The 18606-nt window shown below is 38.6% G+C and overlaps 1 protein-coding gene across 1 annotated transcript in view; it reads right to left on the minus strand.

The window, feature by feature from the left end:
* Positions 1 to 2585: 2585 nt before the first annotated feature.
* LOC310638277 (receptor-type tyrosine-protein phosphatase V-like) overlaps positions 2586 to 18606 on the minus strand; it is a 54788-nt gene continuing 38767 nt past the window's right edge. Inside the window, 13 exon segments of the mRNA XM_083359198.1 lie at positions 2586 to 4396; positions 5600 to 5738; positions 5887 to 6044; positions 7205 to 7327; positions 8489 to 8623; positions 10106 to 10182; positions 11351 to 11444; positions 12022 to 12109; positions 12620 to 12693; positions 13739 to 13874; positions 14277 to 14437; positions 14764 to 14886; positions 15655 to 15789. Coding sequence (XP_083215324.1) covers positions 4337 to 4396; positions 5600 to 5738; positions 5887 to 6044; positions 7205 to 7327; positions 8489 to 8623; positions 10106 to 10182; positions 11351 to 11444; positions 12022 to 12109; positions 12620 to 12693; positions 13739 to 13874; positions 14277 to 14437; positions 14764 to 14886; positions 15655 to 15789 — 1503 coding nt within the window. The 3' untranslated portion in view covers positions 2586 to 4336.

The raw sequence follows: 18606 nt of genomic DNA on the forward strand, positions 1-18606 counted from the left end.
GACTGACTGGGTTCTCACACTGCATAAAATCCTTAATATAGTTTGCTTGTTTGGGCTTAATTGTGATAATTGGGCTTAATTGTGATTTAATTAACAGAAACAAATTGTAAATCTTAAAAAAAATCATGGCATAGTTCAATACCGTATATATACTCCAGTATTCTCTCATAATGAAATGAGCACTAAGATTTGAGATATGGGAAGTTGGGACAATAAAACTTTTATATAAATAATATTTAAAAATAATGTAAGTAAACCACATAAATAAATGCTAAATCATTAATTTTTTTCCACCAGCTGGCTCATCTGTCTTGCATTTCAGTTGTTCAGGTTTTTCAGTATTTTTATTCTGATGACTACATTGTACTATGTTTTGAAAATATGTTAGCCAGACAATATATAAATATAAATGTGTAATCAGGTAGCAGACCAATTTAGAAGATGCATAAGAAATTTACAGGTTACAGAAATTTATGGAAGATTTTCTGCTATTTTCAGTTTCATTGTCCAAAATCAATTTACATGACTAGATTAGCATATTTAGAATTTCTCAGAACTGTATCAGAAAGAGTCAATCTTTAAATATCTCATTTTTTATACTTTTCCTACTTCCCATCTGATTCTACCATTTGCCTACTCTTGAGTCTGTTATGCTTCTCAGAATGCTAATGTGACTTTCCTCCAAATCTCTCCAAACGTTTTCCAGGCAGTCAATAGAAATTTTCCCTCTAGTCAAAATAATAACTTGTACTCTTTTGTAATGTGTTCCCTCAACATTTGCTGATTATGACCCAGTGGTAAGGAGGAAAAAAAATTGTTTTTTTTAAACTCAGGCTTAACTTCCATGTTGTTTTCTTGCCAATAGTAAATAAATAGTTTGCTATTCCTTTTATCTGAGATATTTTGATTTCCTATTAATTCAAGTGATATACAGACATAACTCAGTTTAGCTTTTGAACCCAGCAGAATCAGTTGTGCTGCCCCCCCTTGAGTCAATAAATTATAATCAAATTTATCTCAAATGCTCATTCTGAGGAGGGTTTATCTATGCAGTTGCTAACAGTCAACACTGACTTGATGGCACATGATCAATCAATCAGTTAATGTCAACCAATATCTCAACTGCAATGGGTTTGGAAAGACTACTTGCAATAACGAAGCCTGCCTTGTAAGTCGGGACAGAATACCAAATTTGGAAGAGACCTTGGGAGATCTTCTAGTCCAATCCCCTGGTCAAGCAGGAGACCTTATACTATTTCAGACAAATGGTTGTCCAATCTCTTCTTAAAAACCTCAGCGTTGGGCACCTACAACTCTGGAGGCAAGTCATTCCGCTGATTAATTGTTCTGTCAAGAAATTTCTCCTTAGTTCTAGGATGGTTCTCTCCTTGATTAGTTTCCAGTGCTTCCTGTTCTTCCTTCAATTGCTTTGGAGAATAGATTGATCCCCCTCTTCTTTGTGACAGCCTCTTAGATATTGCGCCACTGCTATCATGTCACCCGTAGTCCTTCTTTTCATTAAACTAGACATACCCAATTCCTGCAACTTTTCTTATGTTTTAGCCTCCAAGTCCCTAATCATCTTTGTTGCTCTTCTTCGCACTCTTTCTAGAGTCTCAACATCTTTTTTTATATTAGGGGTCACCAAAACGGATGCAATATTTCAAGTGTGGTTTTACTAAAGCATTATAAAGTGGTATTGATTCTTTAAGTGTTTTTTTTGGTAGCTGGAGCACACAGCTGGCTCATATTTAAGTAATTGTCCATTAGGACTCTGAAATCTCCCTTTGAAGTTACTACTATTGAGCCAGGTACCACCTATTCTATACCTGCGCATTGGTTTCTCTTGCATAAATGCAGGTCACTGTGACTGACCAATTTTACTATCTTTTTTGCAATGGTTGTTAAGTGAACCAATTGTTCACAATGGGCTGGCTTTGCCAAAAACCAGAAGTAAATGCTTTTTGGGGGGAAAACTGTTGTAAAATGCTGTTATGTGTCCACAGGGATGGGGGCTGGCTGTTGGAACTGGGTTCTATGGGAAGATCTATGATGACTTCAAATGGTGACTGAGTGACCAATCATAAGTCAAAGACCACCTGTATTTGATCTAAGCTGAATTACATATAGCTGAAAGAATACTGCTGTTCAACCTACCTCCATCTATTTCTCTCCCATTGTTTTACTATGTCTACTTCTAAGAGTGTAAACTCCAGGTATCCTTTTCCAAGTTGACAGTCCCAGAAATGTTAGAGTACTCAAGAATTCACAGCTTGCACTGGAAAAAGTTGGTCTAGAAAGTTTGGCCCACCAAAGCTATGATCTACAATACACTGTCAAGTCAAATACATAGTGATTGCTGGTTTGTGCTAGCCTACATTTCCTGGATATATGAATTCATTGTTTCTAAAATGCCCTGTCTTTTCTTTGCCCTTTGAAAGAAGACTACTAAGGATGACTTTGTCTTCTAGTGAAACACCATGCATATTGCAAAGTATGACATTTTTTTTTGCCTAGCATAAACATCAATGAAGAAATTAGACCAAACTGAATGCAAAATATTTCATTTTTCATAGAATAATTTATTAATATAAAACCACTTTCCCCAGGAAATTGGGGTAACTCGTACCTATCTGTAAAAATGCACTTCTCCCAATGGACAGTTCAATCCCATTTTAAAATTAGAGTTACAATTTTAAGAAATGGAATTAAGGGTAAGTCAAAGAAAAGCAAAACTGGATTTGATGAAACTCAAAATAAATTTCTCGAACATTGCTTTACAATAAGAAAAACGTCTTATGGAATTCTGTAAATTTTAATTTGAATAATTAAATCCAGTTTAGTACAATGAGTTACTTTCACTCAATGAGCATAGGATCGTACAGTAGATCAAAACAAGAGGAAAAGCCCAACTTTTAGGTGTGTCTCCAAAACTTACTACTGAAGTTGTTTTAATCTTGTTTTTGCTACACACTTTGAGATTGTAACCAAGTGAGATTCAGGAATCTAGAGTCAAAATGAAGAATGGAACTCAAGAGAAACAGAGGAAGCTATAAATTTGCAATATGGACCTTGCAGTAGTTTTTTAGAGACTATATTTTCTAGCTGCTTCTGCACGTGAATATGGATTAAGGGACTTAGGAAAACTTGCCTTATTTGCAACAATAGTTAGGCACGTTTTGGGAATATTAAAAATAAGGCAAGATGGTGGTTGTAGTTGGCATCATCTTTTCCAGACCATTCTGTAATTTTAATCTCTCAACCTATGCTACATTAAATAAGAACTTATGCAAATGCTGAGGTAAATCTCTTTCATACCAAATTCAATAAGTTATTCATGTTCTCTACAAAGATATCCTTTTTGAGAACTTATTTCCCCAAATTCATCTGGTAAACCTTTAATTCATTCCTTTATTTACCTATAATTTTAGATTCCCAGTCTTGATCTAATAACACATCTCTTTAGAATATATTTCTCTCTTTCTCTTTGTAAGAAAGCCAGGTTTAGGCTGATTTTTAAAAATATGAATAATTTAATACATGGAAAATTATCTTTCTGCATAATTTGGTTGTGAATGTGGAAAGAAGATAAACCACTAATTTGGAATTATCCCAATGTTAACATGTTAGTTAGCTAGCAGTAAACTATTTTACTCAGCCTATTTGTAATGGAAATTGTCAAAATAAGGGGAGAAAATGCTGGTATCTTGGCCATGTCATTTTGTATCATGGACTTAAGTGCGGCACTTAAGCTCTTGTTGCTATAAAGGCCCAAAACACAACATCAGAAATGTAACAGAGAGGGGGGAGGAGGAGGATCATTGGATCTTTAGTCCACCGTCCCTTCTTGCAACTTCTCCAGCTATTATTTGTTTTTGTCACAAAGCCATATTACCTGAAATGTACTTACTGTAAATTTATACAATGACGTCATGAAACATCTTGAACCTACCAACTCTATCCATATTCAACATGGTTTATTGTATTTTAAAGACTGAACAAACTGGGGAAGGCTCAGGAGGTGGTTTTTCTATTTCCCCCCCCCTCAACAAACAGTGTATCCAGAATGAAGAATGAGTTGTTATGGCATGCACAACCCTGCCTTTAGGAACAGAAGTCTGCTGTCAGCAGAAATTATCTTCCTGCAACTGAAAGCGTGGAACATCACAGCCAGCATTTTTACAGACTCATTATTTCACCTTCTGCGCAGATCAAGGTCAGAGCCCTGGGGTAGCTGCTCATCTCAGCACAGGAAAGCACCAGTTCAGTCTATGTCCACAATTCTGCTGCACAATGAAGTTCTATCCATCATCTAATCAGGAGCACAGACCAGAGCCTAAACTTGTTTCTGGGTGATGACCTCACGAATGCATTCATATAGATAAATATATTTATCCTAGAGGAACGGAGGTGGGGAGAGAGAGAAAGAGACACGTAATACATGAGATGATGCAGATAAGCAAGATTTTTTAAAACAAAATTGTATTGATACTATAGAAAAGAGAGAGGAAGGGAGAGGGGGAGAGAGGAGGGAGGGAGGGAGGGAGAGAAATATACACTGAAGGTCATCACATCACACTAGGAATTAAGTCCAGGAAATTACAGGAAATTCAGGCCAGAACTGCTAATGTAGCATGAAGAGCTTCATATACTAACAGCATGAGCACTAGCATCTGCTACTGTTTTATGGCTGCAGGGAAAATACAAATAAACCACAGACTGACCACTTGGCTACATATGTGAAAGTTTCCAAGGCTAAACATCATGGTCGTTTCTGACCTGATCTCCTTCATGTTGGATTCTGCAAGGCAGGACCAGGGAGTTCTTTGATTAAATAAACTTGCATAAGCGTCACAGAGCTAAATATACAATCTATGCAGTACATATTTTACATCAGTATTTTAATTTTTAGTCTAGAAACAGATTGCATGTAATGCCCTCTGGTGGCACAATATTATATTCAGTATTGTCTTTCAATTCCCCGTAAAATTTAATCTTGTAGCTGCTCAAGCTGCAATCTTATATGTACTAGAGCATACCATAAATATAGATGAACTGACTTATTTTACATGACTGAAAGTGTTTACAACATATCATTCAATACAATAAATTCGCATTTATCTTGTCTTCACAATAAAAAGCCTGTGTTTTATTCACAGTATGGTCCATATATTTTCCTAGTTCTAACTGAAACATTTTGATTTGACAAGCTGCAATTCTTCTCCAGATTGTATATTTCCTTTTGCACTGAATGTGGAATGGACATGAGCCATCAATGACTACAGTGTAATCCAATATATCTGGAAGGCATCAATTGGATAAGGCTGACCTGGAACAACTATCTATTCCTGCCATAGTGATGAACAAGCAAAAAATGCATCTTACATATTCCTGATAAGAATGTTCTGAAACATATCTAATATATTTTTGCTTCTTTTAACTTTAATTAAAAACAAGCACATTTGATCATCAGAAAAGATATCAGCACAGTTAAGGGGACAATGGCCTGTGCAGGGGCTGGCTTTAAATGACATGGCAATCATGATGAGTCTAGAGGTTGGACCTTTGTATTGATGATCCAGCTCTCTGCTTTACTTACCAATGATGGAGTCATGAGACAACAGCTCCTCACCAGCCTCAAAACAACACCATACACGTCCACATTTCTCTCTCCTTTCAGCTGCTGCAGCAGAGTATCTAAGGCAATGAGTGTCCCCATCTGGCCTACGCCTCCCGAACTGGGAAAGAAGAAGTAGTGAGAGGTTGCCATATAATTGCTGTATACTGACAACCAATCCAGACAACACGGAGTATTTGGTATTTACCAATTCAAGACTGATACCCAAGAAAGATACCTTTCACCCAGGATGGGATTTGGGCTCTTACCTGCAATGCAGAACTAAAGGGCTGGTCCTCTTCCGGTACGGCACTAGCTGTCTGACAACAGTGAGAAAGCCCACCAGAACCTCGGGATCTGGCAAATCTTCTCCTTCCTCCAAAGGAAATCGGAACTGTTGCAGCAGTCTTTCCTTTGCTTTTTTCTCCTGACAAAGTAATGAAGACATCATCAGTGAAAACACAGTTCATAAATTAAAAATTCAATGTAACTCATAAACTTATGTACACTGAGAAGGAATAAGTTATAAGCACACTGTGAGTTCAAAAGAAATACAGTCCACGTTCATTACCATAAAGAGAATCAGGATTTGACTAATTCTACAGGATTCCATTTACTTTCACTTTCACTTCACATGGAAACAACTGCTATTGGGGCTTTTACTTCTCTATTTCCAACCAGCATTAAACATAATCAGAACTTGTAGTTCTGTCTGTTGTGTATATAATATTTGTGTGTGTGTGTGTGTATGCATATATATTCACAAGACAAATATATGCAAATCACATACAATAAAACCAAGCTTCATAAGCATGTAAAAACTATAAAAAGAACCCAAATTCCAGAATGTTATTAGATCTTGGGGAAGGGGTGTTCTTCACTTAAAACAGTAGTTTCTAAGTATGAGCAGATCCACTTAATTCCTCCAAGAAAAAAAAAACTTGAGCTCCTTCAAAGAAAATATAACATCTTCCACATTATCTTCCTAGCTTTGCCTTGACTGGCAATTCCAGATACAATAAAGTGCTGTCTGAAGAACAGAAACATTTCCATCTACCACGAGCCACAAACTGGAAAGAGGGAAGTTGACATCTTCAGCCTCTGAAATTTAGTTAGTTCACAAGCATCTCTAAAGGTAAAGGTTCCCCCGCACATGCGTGCTAGTCGTTTCTGACTCTAGGGGCCGGTGCTCATCTCCGTTTCAAAGCCGAAGAGCCAGCGCTTATCTGAGGATGTCTCCATGGTCATGTGGCCGGCATGACTAGATGCCAAAGGTGCATGGAACGCTGTTACCTTCCCTATTTTTCTACTTGCATTTTTATGTGCTTTTGAACTGCTAGGTTGGCAGAAGTTGGGACGAGTAACAGGCGCTCACTCTGTTACGTGGCACTCGGGACTCGACCCGCCAAACTGCCGACCATCTGATCGACAAGCTCAGCATCCTAACCCACTGAGCCACTGCGTCCCCCCCAAGCATCTCTAGTCAAGTTTATTTAAACATCCACATGCTGTGCCAGCAAGCCGTCTGCGCCTTGGTGTTGGTGTTTCCACGACAGTTCACTTTCCCCTCCCAACCAATTCACGTACATATTTTAGTCTGAGCTGAACACAAGGCCATCCTGAAATAATCTTTTCAGGCCCTTGTTGTATGGTGAGCATCTCTGTGTGGACAGGTTCACCCTCTGATGGCCAGCATGACTTATCTGGAGCCTATACAAAAAAAAAAAAAAAAAAGCACCGCAGTTACGAATCCATGTTTCCAGTAGAACTAATCGCATAGCAATTACTGGTTATTCAAAGTCCCTGAGCCAAGAAAAGATCTATACAATCAGCTTCCTATACCCCATATAAAATTCACAACACCAGACTACACAGTCAAATGATTGTAGTTGGCTGCTACTGAAGTAATGCTTCTCACATGGATATTTTGGCAGAGCTCATTCAAAACCCATTCCTGTTCATTAAAAAAGCAGGTGTCCTTTTGTTATCACGGTGATGCAAATAAACAGGGCAGTCTTCAACATACTGGAGTCCTAAGGAAGGATTCATAAAAATGGCAGCAGGGATAGTTATTTAATTACATAATTTTCATACCACCAATTTGAGGCAGCTATATAAAAAAAGGAAAAAAAACTTTCTTTAAGAAAGTGTAAGAAAAATAAATGAACCCTCTCATAAAATAAATGCAACATCAACATAATACAAAAAGAGGAAATATACACAATCATGCATCTGTCAAGTTCATGTCTTGAATCACAGTTTGGAACAGTCAAAGCCTTAAGTGGTTTCCTGAAACCCAGAAGGGAAGAAACGAACTAGGAATTCCAGTGTGGGAATACAATTGAAAATGCCCATTTCTGAGGTTGCAAGTTCTCATATAGAAAGTTAGAGTTGGGGTTGGGACTGTTCAGTTGTCTCATATGGGCAGATAAATAATGGAGATGCTTGCACAAATAACAAAAACCCTATATGGCATTGAAGGTGACAATTAGGAATCTGAACTGCATCTGAAGTTTTCTGACAGCCACTGCAGTTCCCAGAGCAGTGAGATACATCATCACGGCCAAGTGCTTTTCAAGAGTCACTGTGAACAGGAATTTTTTTCCCCATTAGTCATCACTCTCCTAAGGAAGATGGTGTTACCTCTACAGGAATGTCTCAAGCTTTTGGCCCTCTTCATGAATTAACATCACAATTCCCACTTTCATGGAAGAATGACTCTTATGCAGCTAGGAAAGTATCTTAGTGGCATTTCCACCAATCTTAAATAGAAACTCCTCATATTATTATGCATTGCTGAATCATTTCATATCATTATCCCAGAATGGCCTCTCTGTAGGATTCTGTGAAATTATATGATTACTATCTTACCGGACTATTCATCTGCCTAGGTAGTAAAGTGATGATAGTGTGGACACCACGTTCCCAGACTAATCCCCAGAATTCCTCCAGGGCCAGCTTGTCAGGTCCATCTATAGCAATATAGTCCTTGGCTGAATTGCAGCCCTATCATATAAAAAAGACATAAATTCATTAGCAACACAACTGCTTTGTTTATATAATTTGCTTGTAGAAAAAGTGCAGAAAATTATGGAAGCAAATGACACTAGGTAAGCTTGGTCTAACATCAGGATAACAAGGTAAACCTCGTCTAAGCCTGATCTAAGTTTTAGCATGCCGTTATAAAACCGCAGGTGAGTTACACAAATAAGTTGTAAATATACAACATCTGGACCTGCCTCTTCTCCCATGCAACATGACAGGTGCTCAGGATGGGGTGCCAGGAGTTGCTGAAACTAGTACTAGAACCAAAATCTTCTGCCTCCAGTATAAGTAGCCTCATGGTTGGGCAGGATGTGTCGGCAACTGGGAATACAGAAGGATAAGGCTCTATGTATGTAGCATTCAGTTTTCCCCCCTTAATCCATAAGTTATTGTACAGCACTACTCTACAGACAAATGAAAGAAGATATGTCATGATGACATAAGGTTTAGTTTCCACACTGAAAGTATCATAGAAAATGGAAAAAAATAGTTTTTTCCACAAGTATATTTTTATAAACTTTTATCATATCTCCTTTGCTTGCTTTTACTCATGGTATACATGTCCAAACATAGTAACTGACATCATAGAGAAGTTGATTTAATTATGGATTCTTTTGGTAGCCATTCTGGAATGCTGAAAGTTATTTTGCTTTGAATACATTTCTACCAATGCAACTAAAGTGGCATTTAACAATTTGGCAAAAATAGTATCTTGTTGGACATAAGATATTCTTACCTTTTACAGTGTATACATTGATATATTTTTACTTCCTTGCTCTAGATTTTCAAGATACTTTGCATTTCTAAATATGTCCTCAAAAGCATTTGCAAATGATCCCTGATTTATGTTAGTTTGCATGCTTTGATATTGAATTTTCTTCAGCAATATCTATGTTATTAATGGACATACTGAGCTAAGATTTTCTGCATAATCCATTATCTGTTCCCATCTTGACAAGAACTACATTGTGTAATAATAATTGCAAAAGGCAGCTTAACCTGGAGCACTTTACATCCTGTGTGTAAAGAGACAGACAGACAGACAGACAGAAAGACCAAAGTGGTCCTAGTGGTGGTAAGAGCACTCGTGGCTGTGACTCCTAAACTGGAAAAATGCTTCCAATAGATCCCATGTACAACATTGGAGCTGTCTATCCAGAAGAGTTCAGTACTAGAAACTGTTTAGATCCTGTACAAAATGTCAAACTTCCAGGCCTCTGGTAGAGGACCTAAGATTGAGGAAGACACATACCATTCACAGGGGTGAGAATGGTATTTTAAAGTATATATTAATATATGCCTTTTAGATTAATAGAAGCAATACAGAAAAAAATATCTACATGCATGTAAATTATCCCTTTTATAAATAAAACAAACAGCAAAGAAATACTTTTGCAATAACAGAAAGCAGAAAGAAGAGAATATAAAGTATGGTGGACTCACAGGGATAAACCAGACATGTGCAAGATCTGAGAATGGATCTCGATCCAGTGGTAAAAACTTCACTTTAGAGCGATCATCTGCAAAACAGACTTAGTGTGAAGGACAATGGTTGGAAGACATATGTGTCATGTTCAGTTGAGTGCATCCAGCACCACATCTATCACCCCATCTCTTTCATCTCTGCCTAATTAATTTAGTTCTATTGTTATAGTTCTTGCTATGGACTCTACAAGTCTCAGAGCAATTAGCCCTTTTACGTCAATGATTTTGCTGTCTCCAGCTTAGGCTGTAATTTTTTTCTGAGGACGGCTGACAATTGAAGCGATGACTTACTACAAATTGCTGGACTATCATACTATTGACCAGGGTATCCTTCTGAGCTAGCTCTGTGAGTTGGGGAATGGGGGCATCATTTTACAATGCTGTTCCTTCTTTCTTCCCTTTGTTCTAATCAGTGTTATTAATCTGTGGGGTGCCACAGAGTGCTACTCTTTCTCCCCTCTTTTTCAATATTTATATTGGCCAAGGTTATCAACTGGTTTGGGATTTGGTATTACTAGTATGCTGATGATACCCAATTATATTTTTGATCTTGGAATGGCTAAACGTTCAAGTACCTGGAGGCTTTGCAAGTCTGGATGGGGAGAAACTGTTTCTGACTCAATCCTACTGAGACTGAATAGCTTGGGTGTTTGGGCGACCCTGATCTGGGGATATTTCAGATGAATACTTTAATTTGACATAGGGATCAGTAAATTGATTTCTCAAACTTCACCTTTCCAACCTGCCTTATGAAATAACCAATCTCAGCTGCACAAATCCGGACAATGGAAAGACAAAGTATTTCCCACCATTTAATAGTTGCTAGGGGCAAATGTCCTTTAAGAGAAAACAACAGAACAAAAATAGTGATTGGAATGCTCAGACCTTATCTGCACTTCATCGGACATGCTTATGAAATTAATGCAATCTTCAATCAGAGAAAACTTTCAATTACTGTCCTTAAAGTGTCATATGGAAAGGTTATAAAGCAACAGCTCAGCATGACCCCAGTTTAAATGCACATGAAAGGTGTGCTATGGGGACAGCACAAATTATGCTGATATGATTACCTCCATATGATTACCTTGGACTCTGGCTCCATAGGAAATGACAGCCAAGTGGTTGTGCAGATGAGCCCTTTGTTCTCCTTAAGTACAAATCTAATACATGTTTTTACTGGCTACAAAACTGTTTATTACTCACATGGAATCTTGCTGGAACTGAGGTTGATTTGCTGATTGACAGAGGGTGGTATGGCAGAATTTATTTCCTCTTTTGCAACTTCCAAGAGCATCTGCTGAAGACAATACAGTAGAAAAGGAAACTTAAGATTGGAAATTTGTTAGTTCTGGATTACTGACATACTTTTCATTCACAAAGGGCTTGGCAAAATCCTGTCCCTTTGGGTGTGGGAAGTATCAATACAGTCACTATGCTCTACAGTCTTTCCAAAGTGTAAGGTCTGTAAGTCACTGGGAGTTGGGGGGGGGGAGGGCTACAATTTATAACGGATAACCGCAACAACAATAAAAGCCATATTGATTGGAATGTGCAGCTTACATGCATTCAACACCTTGTTTTTAAAAAAAATGAAAACTGTTGAAGGGAAAAAGTCTACTTGAATAAATACATTATTCATTATTCATTAGAACAACGTAGGAAAGTAAATACAGAAAATACATTATATGCTGAGATTTTGTTTAACCCAGTACTTTGGACATTGATTAACTGGAGCTCTAAGGACATCAGTAAGGATGCTTCTCAGCCCTATCTAGTCATGCTGTTACTGAACCTGGACCTCTGCTATGGATTTATAATGTGTGTATCATAGGAAGAATTTCCCTAAACTCAACACCCTTATGCCAAAATCTTACCTCATATTCCTTTAGGAAGCCAGCATTGGACTGAGAACAGTTTTTTGCATGATGCTGAGCAAAACCTTTGAGAGAGACTGGATGAGAGCTGGAAAAGACAATAAATGAGTTTACTCAACTGCTGATTGCAGTAATTTAACATCAGCTGACAACTTTACGCAGAAAAATCAGCAGCTATAAAGACCCAGTATTGTTGATTGATATTACTATATTGGTTAAGAAGAGCAGACACCAATATATTGGCAAAGTACTAATGAAGATTAAGAATAAAAGTGGATAAATCTATAATTGTACTGAAAGGAAGCTGATGTTATTGTAATGCAGAGCAAGACAAAAATGTTTGCTATAAGTATGTTGCTTGGACATCTGATTTCCAAAAAACCTTCTCAATGTGGAATAAAAGTCCCCAGTTTTGTTTCCCTTAGCCTTATGCTTGTACAAGCTATAATCTGGCACAATAGAGTGCTGATCTGCTTGAAGATAGGGCAAAGGAAAGTTTCCGTGATTGATAACTTTTGTAGGGCCAAGCACTATTAGACTAAGAATGATAGCTATGATGGGGAACCTAACAAGGATTTTATGTGGAAAAGAAACTTACATCTCTGACAGGCCAATGAGTGGATCTTCAGAGATCTTCTCTAAGATGCAGCTATGCAGGAAAATGTATTGCCCCTGGGAAAAACAAACAGTTATCTGCACAGCACATTTTGAAACAGAAATGCTACATCTAATGCTACTGAGGTGCAAAACTGAGGGGTTTTATCCCCTGTATGGATTATCAAAACTACAGAAAAGTTCAACCCTGGGTATCTAAGTAAGTGACAAGGATAAGCAGGACAAGTGTGAAAGACTGCAATCCAATTGGTGATACTGTGAATGAACTCTAGATCTGATAGGGTCTCCCACACCATGTCTTCTCACGTGTTCTATGTAGCACAATTTCCTACCGAGCCTGCACTTTGTAATATCTGCTTCTTATAACATCTGGAACATGTCTCTGATTTCTAACAATATTTCCATTTGTTTCCTGCTGAAAATTGGTGGGACACAGTTTTGCAACTCATCTTTAGCATCATCCCAGGGACCGCAAACAGCCACACGAAAAGGACAGAAAATTGTATGTGGATCATAGTCTACTCATTCCAGTGTAATAATTCTTTCATCTATTTTAGCTTGGTAATCATCAGTTCTCATTAAAGGTAAAGGTAAAGGTTCCCCCGCACATGCGTGCTAGTCGTTTCCGACTCTAGGGGCCGGTGCTCATCTCCGTTTCATAGCCGAAGAGCCAGCGTTTGTCCGAGGACGTCTCCGTGGTCATGTGGCCGGCATGACTAGACGCCAAAGGCGCACGGAACGCTGTTACCTTCCCACCGTAGTGGTCCCTATTTTTCTACTTGCATTTTTACGTGCTTTCGAACTGCTAGGTGGGCAGAAGCTGGGACGAGTAACAGGCGCTCACTCTGTTACGCGGCACTCGGGATTCGACCCGCCAAACTGCCGACCTTCTGATCGACAAGCTCAGCGTCCTAACCCACTGAGCCACCGCGTCAGTTCTCATTACTAAGGTTTTAAGTTCCTCTTCATAACAAAGGATTCCTTTCCACTGTAATTTTACCACCTCCAATGGTGACAAATTTCATGGGAAAGAAAAGACTTTCTCGTAACCTTAAATAGCTGGATAGTTGAAGACCTAAAAGAGAGGTGCAGGTTTTCTCACCAGCGTCTCTATCATACAATGCCGATTCATTCGAAGACTGTAAATGGTATTGAAGATATCAACCAGCTTCTCATGCTTTAACTGCTGCAGAAGCCGATCAAGGGCAATGAAGGTGCCTGTGCGGCCCACTCCTGCACTGCAATAGAAATCAAACCAGGGATTCTCTCAGCAAAAAGTTTCACATTTTGGTTCATTTTACCCATGCTCACCTCCATTCTTTCAAAATCCAACATACAAGGGAACTGGACAAGAACTCCTGTTCCTTCAGAAAATGAGGAAGATGTAACACAGTTCCTGTAATTTAGACTTTCTTGTCACCATGGTTAAAAGGCATTCCTTTTTTTTTTTTAGCATGGGCTGCATTTTCATAGCCAAGAGTTATACTTAACATTTCTGGAGGCTGAGGATTGATAAGACACATCGCTTTACTGAACAAGAATGACTTTGAGGGTGATTCTGGAAGTTTAGGTCTTGTTTTTAACTGAAATATTCAAAACTAACAAACAAACAGCATCCATGTGGGTTGATTGCAACTTACCTACCATGTACCAGGATAGGTCCACATTCATTTACACTCTGCATGTGTGCTCGTACCAGCTCTATGAAAGCAATCATGGAGAGGGTAGACTCAGGAACACCATGATTAGGCCATGCTGTGTAGTGTAAGTGACTCAGTCTTCGTTCCATATTTAGTCCTTTCTGTGATAGGAAAGGACTAGATTAATGTCTATGACAAGAAGTCAGTTAACAGAGATGGTCTCTGGGCCAGCAAAGAGAGTAACAGTCTGGCAGAATCAAATGACTGTGCTATCACATGTTATACCACGAACTAGGTCCTAATATTGAAATTGCAGATGATAGAGCCTTGACCTGGTACTATGTGAGATAATTTTGGTGGATTTCAGCTATTGCAATCAAGAAAGTTAATCCAGGCCCTATTAGTAAGAATCAATATTATAGCACAATGATTAACAGAACCTGTTCGCTCTTTTGATTTGGGAGTACTTTGCAGGGCTTCCACTTACATGCTGCAGTTTAAATTCCCGTGTTGTCCACTCATCAGCAAAATTCTGAGCAAGCAGATGAATGCTAATTTCACCAGAAGAGACAGGAGAGATGTCTGTTGGCCAGTAGTATTCACATAATACCTATAAAAAAATAGAAGGACTGAATTCACATTTTCAAAGGTTTAGAGGAAAGAGTAGTTCAAACAGTGTTAGTAGAAAATAGTCATGCCAACACTAAAGCATATTGTTGCTGGCTGTCCTTGTTCAAGATGATTTGTGTAATGTATATACCACATAGTAGGGATAGGGTAATTTTTCCACCAATCAAAAACAGATGGAAAACAGGGATGGGATACCAGAGTCAGCTACCTGTTACACCTTATGAACCACACTGCAATTAACACGAATCTACATCTGAGATATTAACAGATCAATTATATTCATATTTTACTTGTCAGAATTACAGAGACTGAAAATGAAAAAATGATGTAAGACCACAAATGGTAAGTAAATAACTGGGCAATGAAAATTCTTGCTTATCTACCACATATTGTCCAGAGATCTATCTGTAAATCCCAATTTACTTTGTGACCAGCTGCAGTATGTAACACCAATGTATAGTAATTCAAACAAATGCTTTTTCCACAACAAATGTGTTGAAATAACTTGCTCACCCCACTAACTCAATATAACTACAATCCATCATTTTAAACAGAAATCTTAGGAATATGTTAAGTTTCTGCATACGAGGTCTAGTCTTACCTTCCGCTAGATCTAGAATAAACAGGATTCTGAGAATATTCATGAAAATAAATCTCCCTCCCTCATATTTATTCAGGACCATTGATGTGTCAGGGTGAGGAATAATAATTTCCTCTGTAGACCAAAACAGGTGTTCACCAGACCTACCCGTCCATTCTCCATGCCCACTGTCAACATCACAATAGTACAGATGTTCTGCTCCCATACCAGTCTCCAAAAATCATCCATAGTTTTTTTCAAAGGTCCCTGGGTAGCAATGAACTCCTGTGGGGAGTTATAACCCTGCAACAACAGACAGAACTTTCAATAATTAAACTGAGTATTTTTTTTTGAGGCAGAAACATAGAAAGCATTCCTCCTTCTCCTCATCTTGAAGACTCTCTTTCTCTCCCGTTGTAACTTTAAATCTTAATATAAATATGGATATAAACTAGCAATTTTATATTAATTATTTTGTGCATTATGCATAGAAAGTCTTTTAAATTCTTAAGTAGAATGTCAATGTAATCAGCCCCCTTCAAATGATCTTCTGAGATTTTATAACTGATGTCCTAATTCTGTAAAATCCCAGTCCTAAAGAAACAACTTTCCAATTAAACAACAATTGCTGAACATTCTTTTAAAATATTTAATAATCAAGGAGCAACATAACTAAAAAGCTCAAAATCCATAATTCCTTCATGTCCTGCATTATACAGAAATGGTTTAATGTACAGCAAATAGAGAGGGAAAAATGATCCTTTCTAATAATAGTTCCTTTGATGAAAGAAAGATTGACTGGCAAGATAAAGTGAATGGAACTAACCCAATGTTATCTAAAGAAGAGGATGCTCCACAATGATTTATTAATCAATTTCTTTGTCACTTCTATCACTGAAGTTTCCCAGAACTACATGACGCTTTAGCCAAAGGAACTCTGAAAATTCCACTAAATTCTGCTAAAGGATTTTTGTGTGTGTCCAAACTAGACAGGAATCTACATGTGTCACTAGTTATGTATGCATAAGTACATGGAGCTGGGTCATCCAAAGGCAAGAGGCAAACTTGGACTAGATTTCACATTGCCTCCTGCAAAAGGGGACAGCATAGTCCTTCCTCCACAACATGTCAGCTTCACAACAGACTCTTAATCTTAATTTCCGTTTTTCCCTTCTTATTTTGCTATTATTTCCCTGAAGATCAAGGTCAAGCATAAAATGCCAACAGTTGCATGGGCTGTTCACTGGGATTATGCTGGAGGACCTTTCGAATGACTTGGGTTGATGACCCCAGGATATTTCACCTAAAGCCATAGCTTATTTATTAAACACTGTCTTCCCCCATTCTATACCCCTCTTTCATCTGGAGACCTTAGCCTCAACATACCAAACGCAGGCCATCAGAATAAAGGAGAAATACTCTGTAACTACTTTATACTGCATGTTAATCAGTTACCTCTCTCCAGGACACTGGATGAGGAGTGGGAAGGAGACCAATTACCATTCGCTAAATCCATCAGTTTTTTTCAAAAAGCTACTACTTTGAAAACTAGGCAATATGCTCCTCATGGAACTGCCAGAGATAAAGCTGAAAATCTCAACTCTCCAAATATTACATTATACAGGAACTAGTATAACTAACTTGTGGCAGAAAGCTCACAAGCTTCATTCATTTCTTTATGTATGAAGCGACAGGAATCAACCCATATATTCTAGCCCAGGGGTCAGCAACCTGAAACAGTGAAAGAGCCACTCGGAACTGGTTCCCTCACAAAAGGAAAAACTGGGAGCCGCAAAAAAAATGTGTGCGCATGTGCATACATGCGCGCATGTGCAGAACAGGGTTTGACTGAAGAGTGGAGCCAAGGCGAGATATGCACCTACCCTGCATATTTGAATTGATTGGTTGAACTTTTTTAGTCCCACTTTTTTTTGGGGGGGGGACTGCACATGGCAGAGGACTGGGAGCCACAGGAGATGGCTGAAAGAGCCGCATGTGGCTCTGGAGCCGCGGGTTTCAGGCCTGTGTTCTAGACTATGGTCCAAGTTAACATTCCCCCTTTTGCAAATCAATGGATTGGCTGTTCTCTTGCTGGCTTGGAGAGCCATTTGATCCGTCTTGACTAAAGGTTTTCCCCAGTGCTTTTTTTGTAAAAAAAAAAAAAGTGCCGGCACTCACACATGTCACACAACCCGGCTTGCCTACCCTACAAGGTTCCATCCAAAAAAGGTGCCGGAACTCCGTTCTGGGCGTTCTATGACAAAAAAGCCCTGGTTTTCCCTAACATTAAAACTGTGAATTCCTGCTTTGGCAGTTTCATTTCTTTCTCTGGGAGAGGTATTCTCGGTAGCTAACATCACATGTTTTCTATTTTGCATGATCTTTAGTAAAACCCTTAAGAAGAATAAATGCTCTAGGGTGGGATTTTCCATAGGCACTCTAGACCTTCTCAAAACACACACACACACACACACACACACACACACACACACACTTCTATGGCAGCTCTGGTTTTGGGACAGACAGTAAAGATATGCAACGCATCTCCAAACCCCTGGGGAACAGCAGAAGGGATTTTTGTTTTAGTGAGAATGCACAAGACTTTGGCCTTAGTCATAAGGGCCTCCCTTGTTGCATCCATCTTTGCTAGGGGCCAAACAGCTATGCCAACTCATCCCCCAGAGCACAGATAGGTTAGGCAGGGTCAAATAATCTAGCCACATCTTCATTTTTATGATAGATGCTAATGTGAATAATGTCCCATTCTCACCCAGAGTGGGATTACTATATGGCTAACAGGTATACTAAGAGACATTGACAAAGTTCAAAGATCCCAGAGATGCTTGGAGATCTCAGTGAAAGCTTTCAAGTGGTACCTGGAAGCTCTAGAAGTGATGAAATACTTTGGCATAAAGTTCTGGACACCTATGCCAACTAGGAGGTATCAGAAGACAGAACCTTCCTGGCTGGAAAGTTCTGCAGAAAATAGTCTCTAGCAAGAAGTAGATATATGGTTACTCTCTAGTTGTATGATCCCACCTGCAGGGATACCTAATATGTCCTAGAATGCTCTGCTACCACTATAGACTTACAATGAAGGTTCATTTTCTGTAGCAGAAA

The sequence above is a fragment of the Vipera ursinii genome (assembly GCF_947247035.1).
Source record: "Vipera ursinii genome assembly, chromosome: 3".
Taxonomy (NCBI): domain Eukaryota; kingdom Metazoa; phylum Chordata; class Lepidosauria; order Squamata; family Viperidae; genus Vipera; species Vipera ursinii.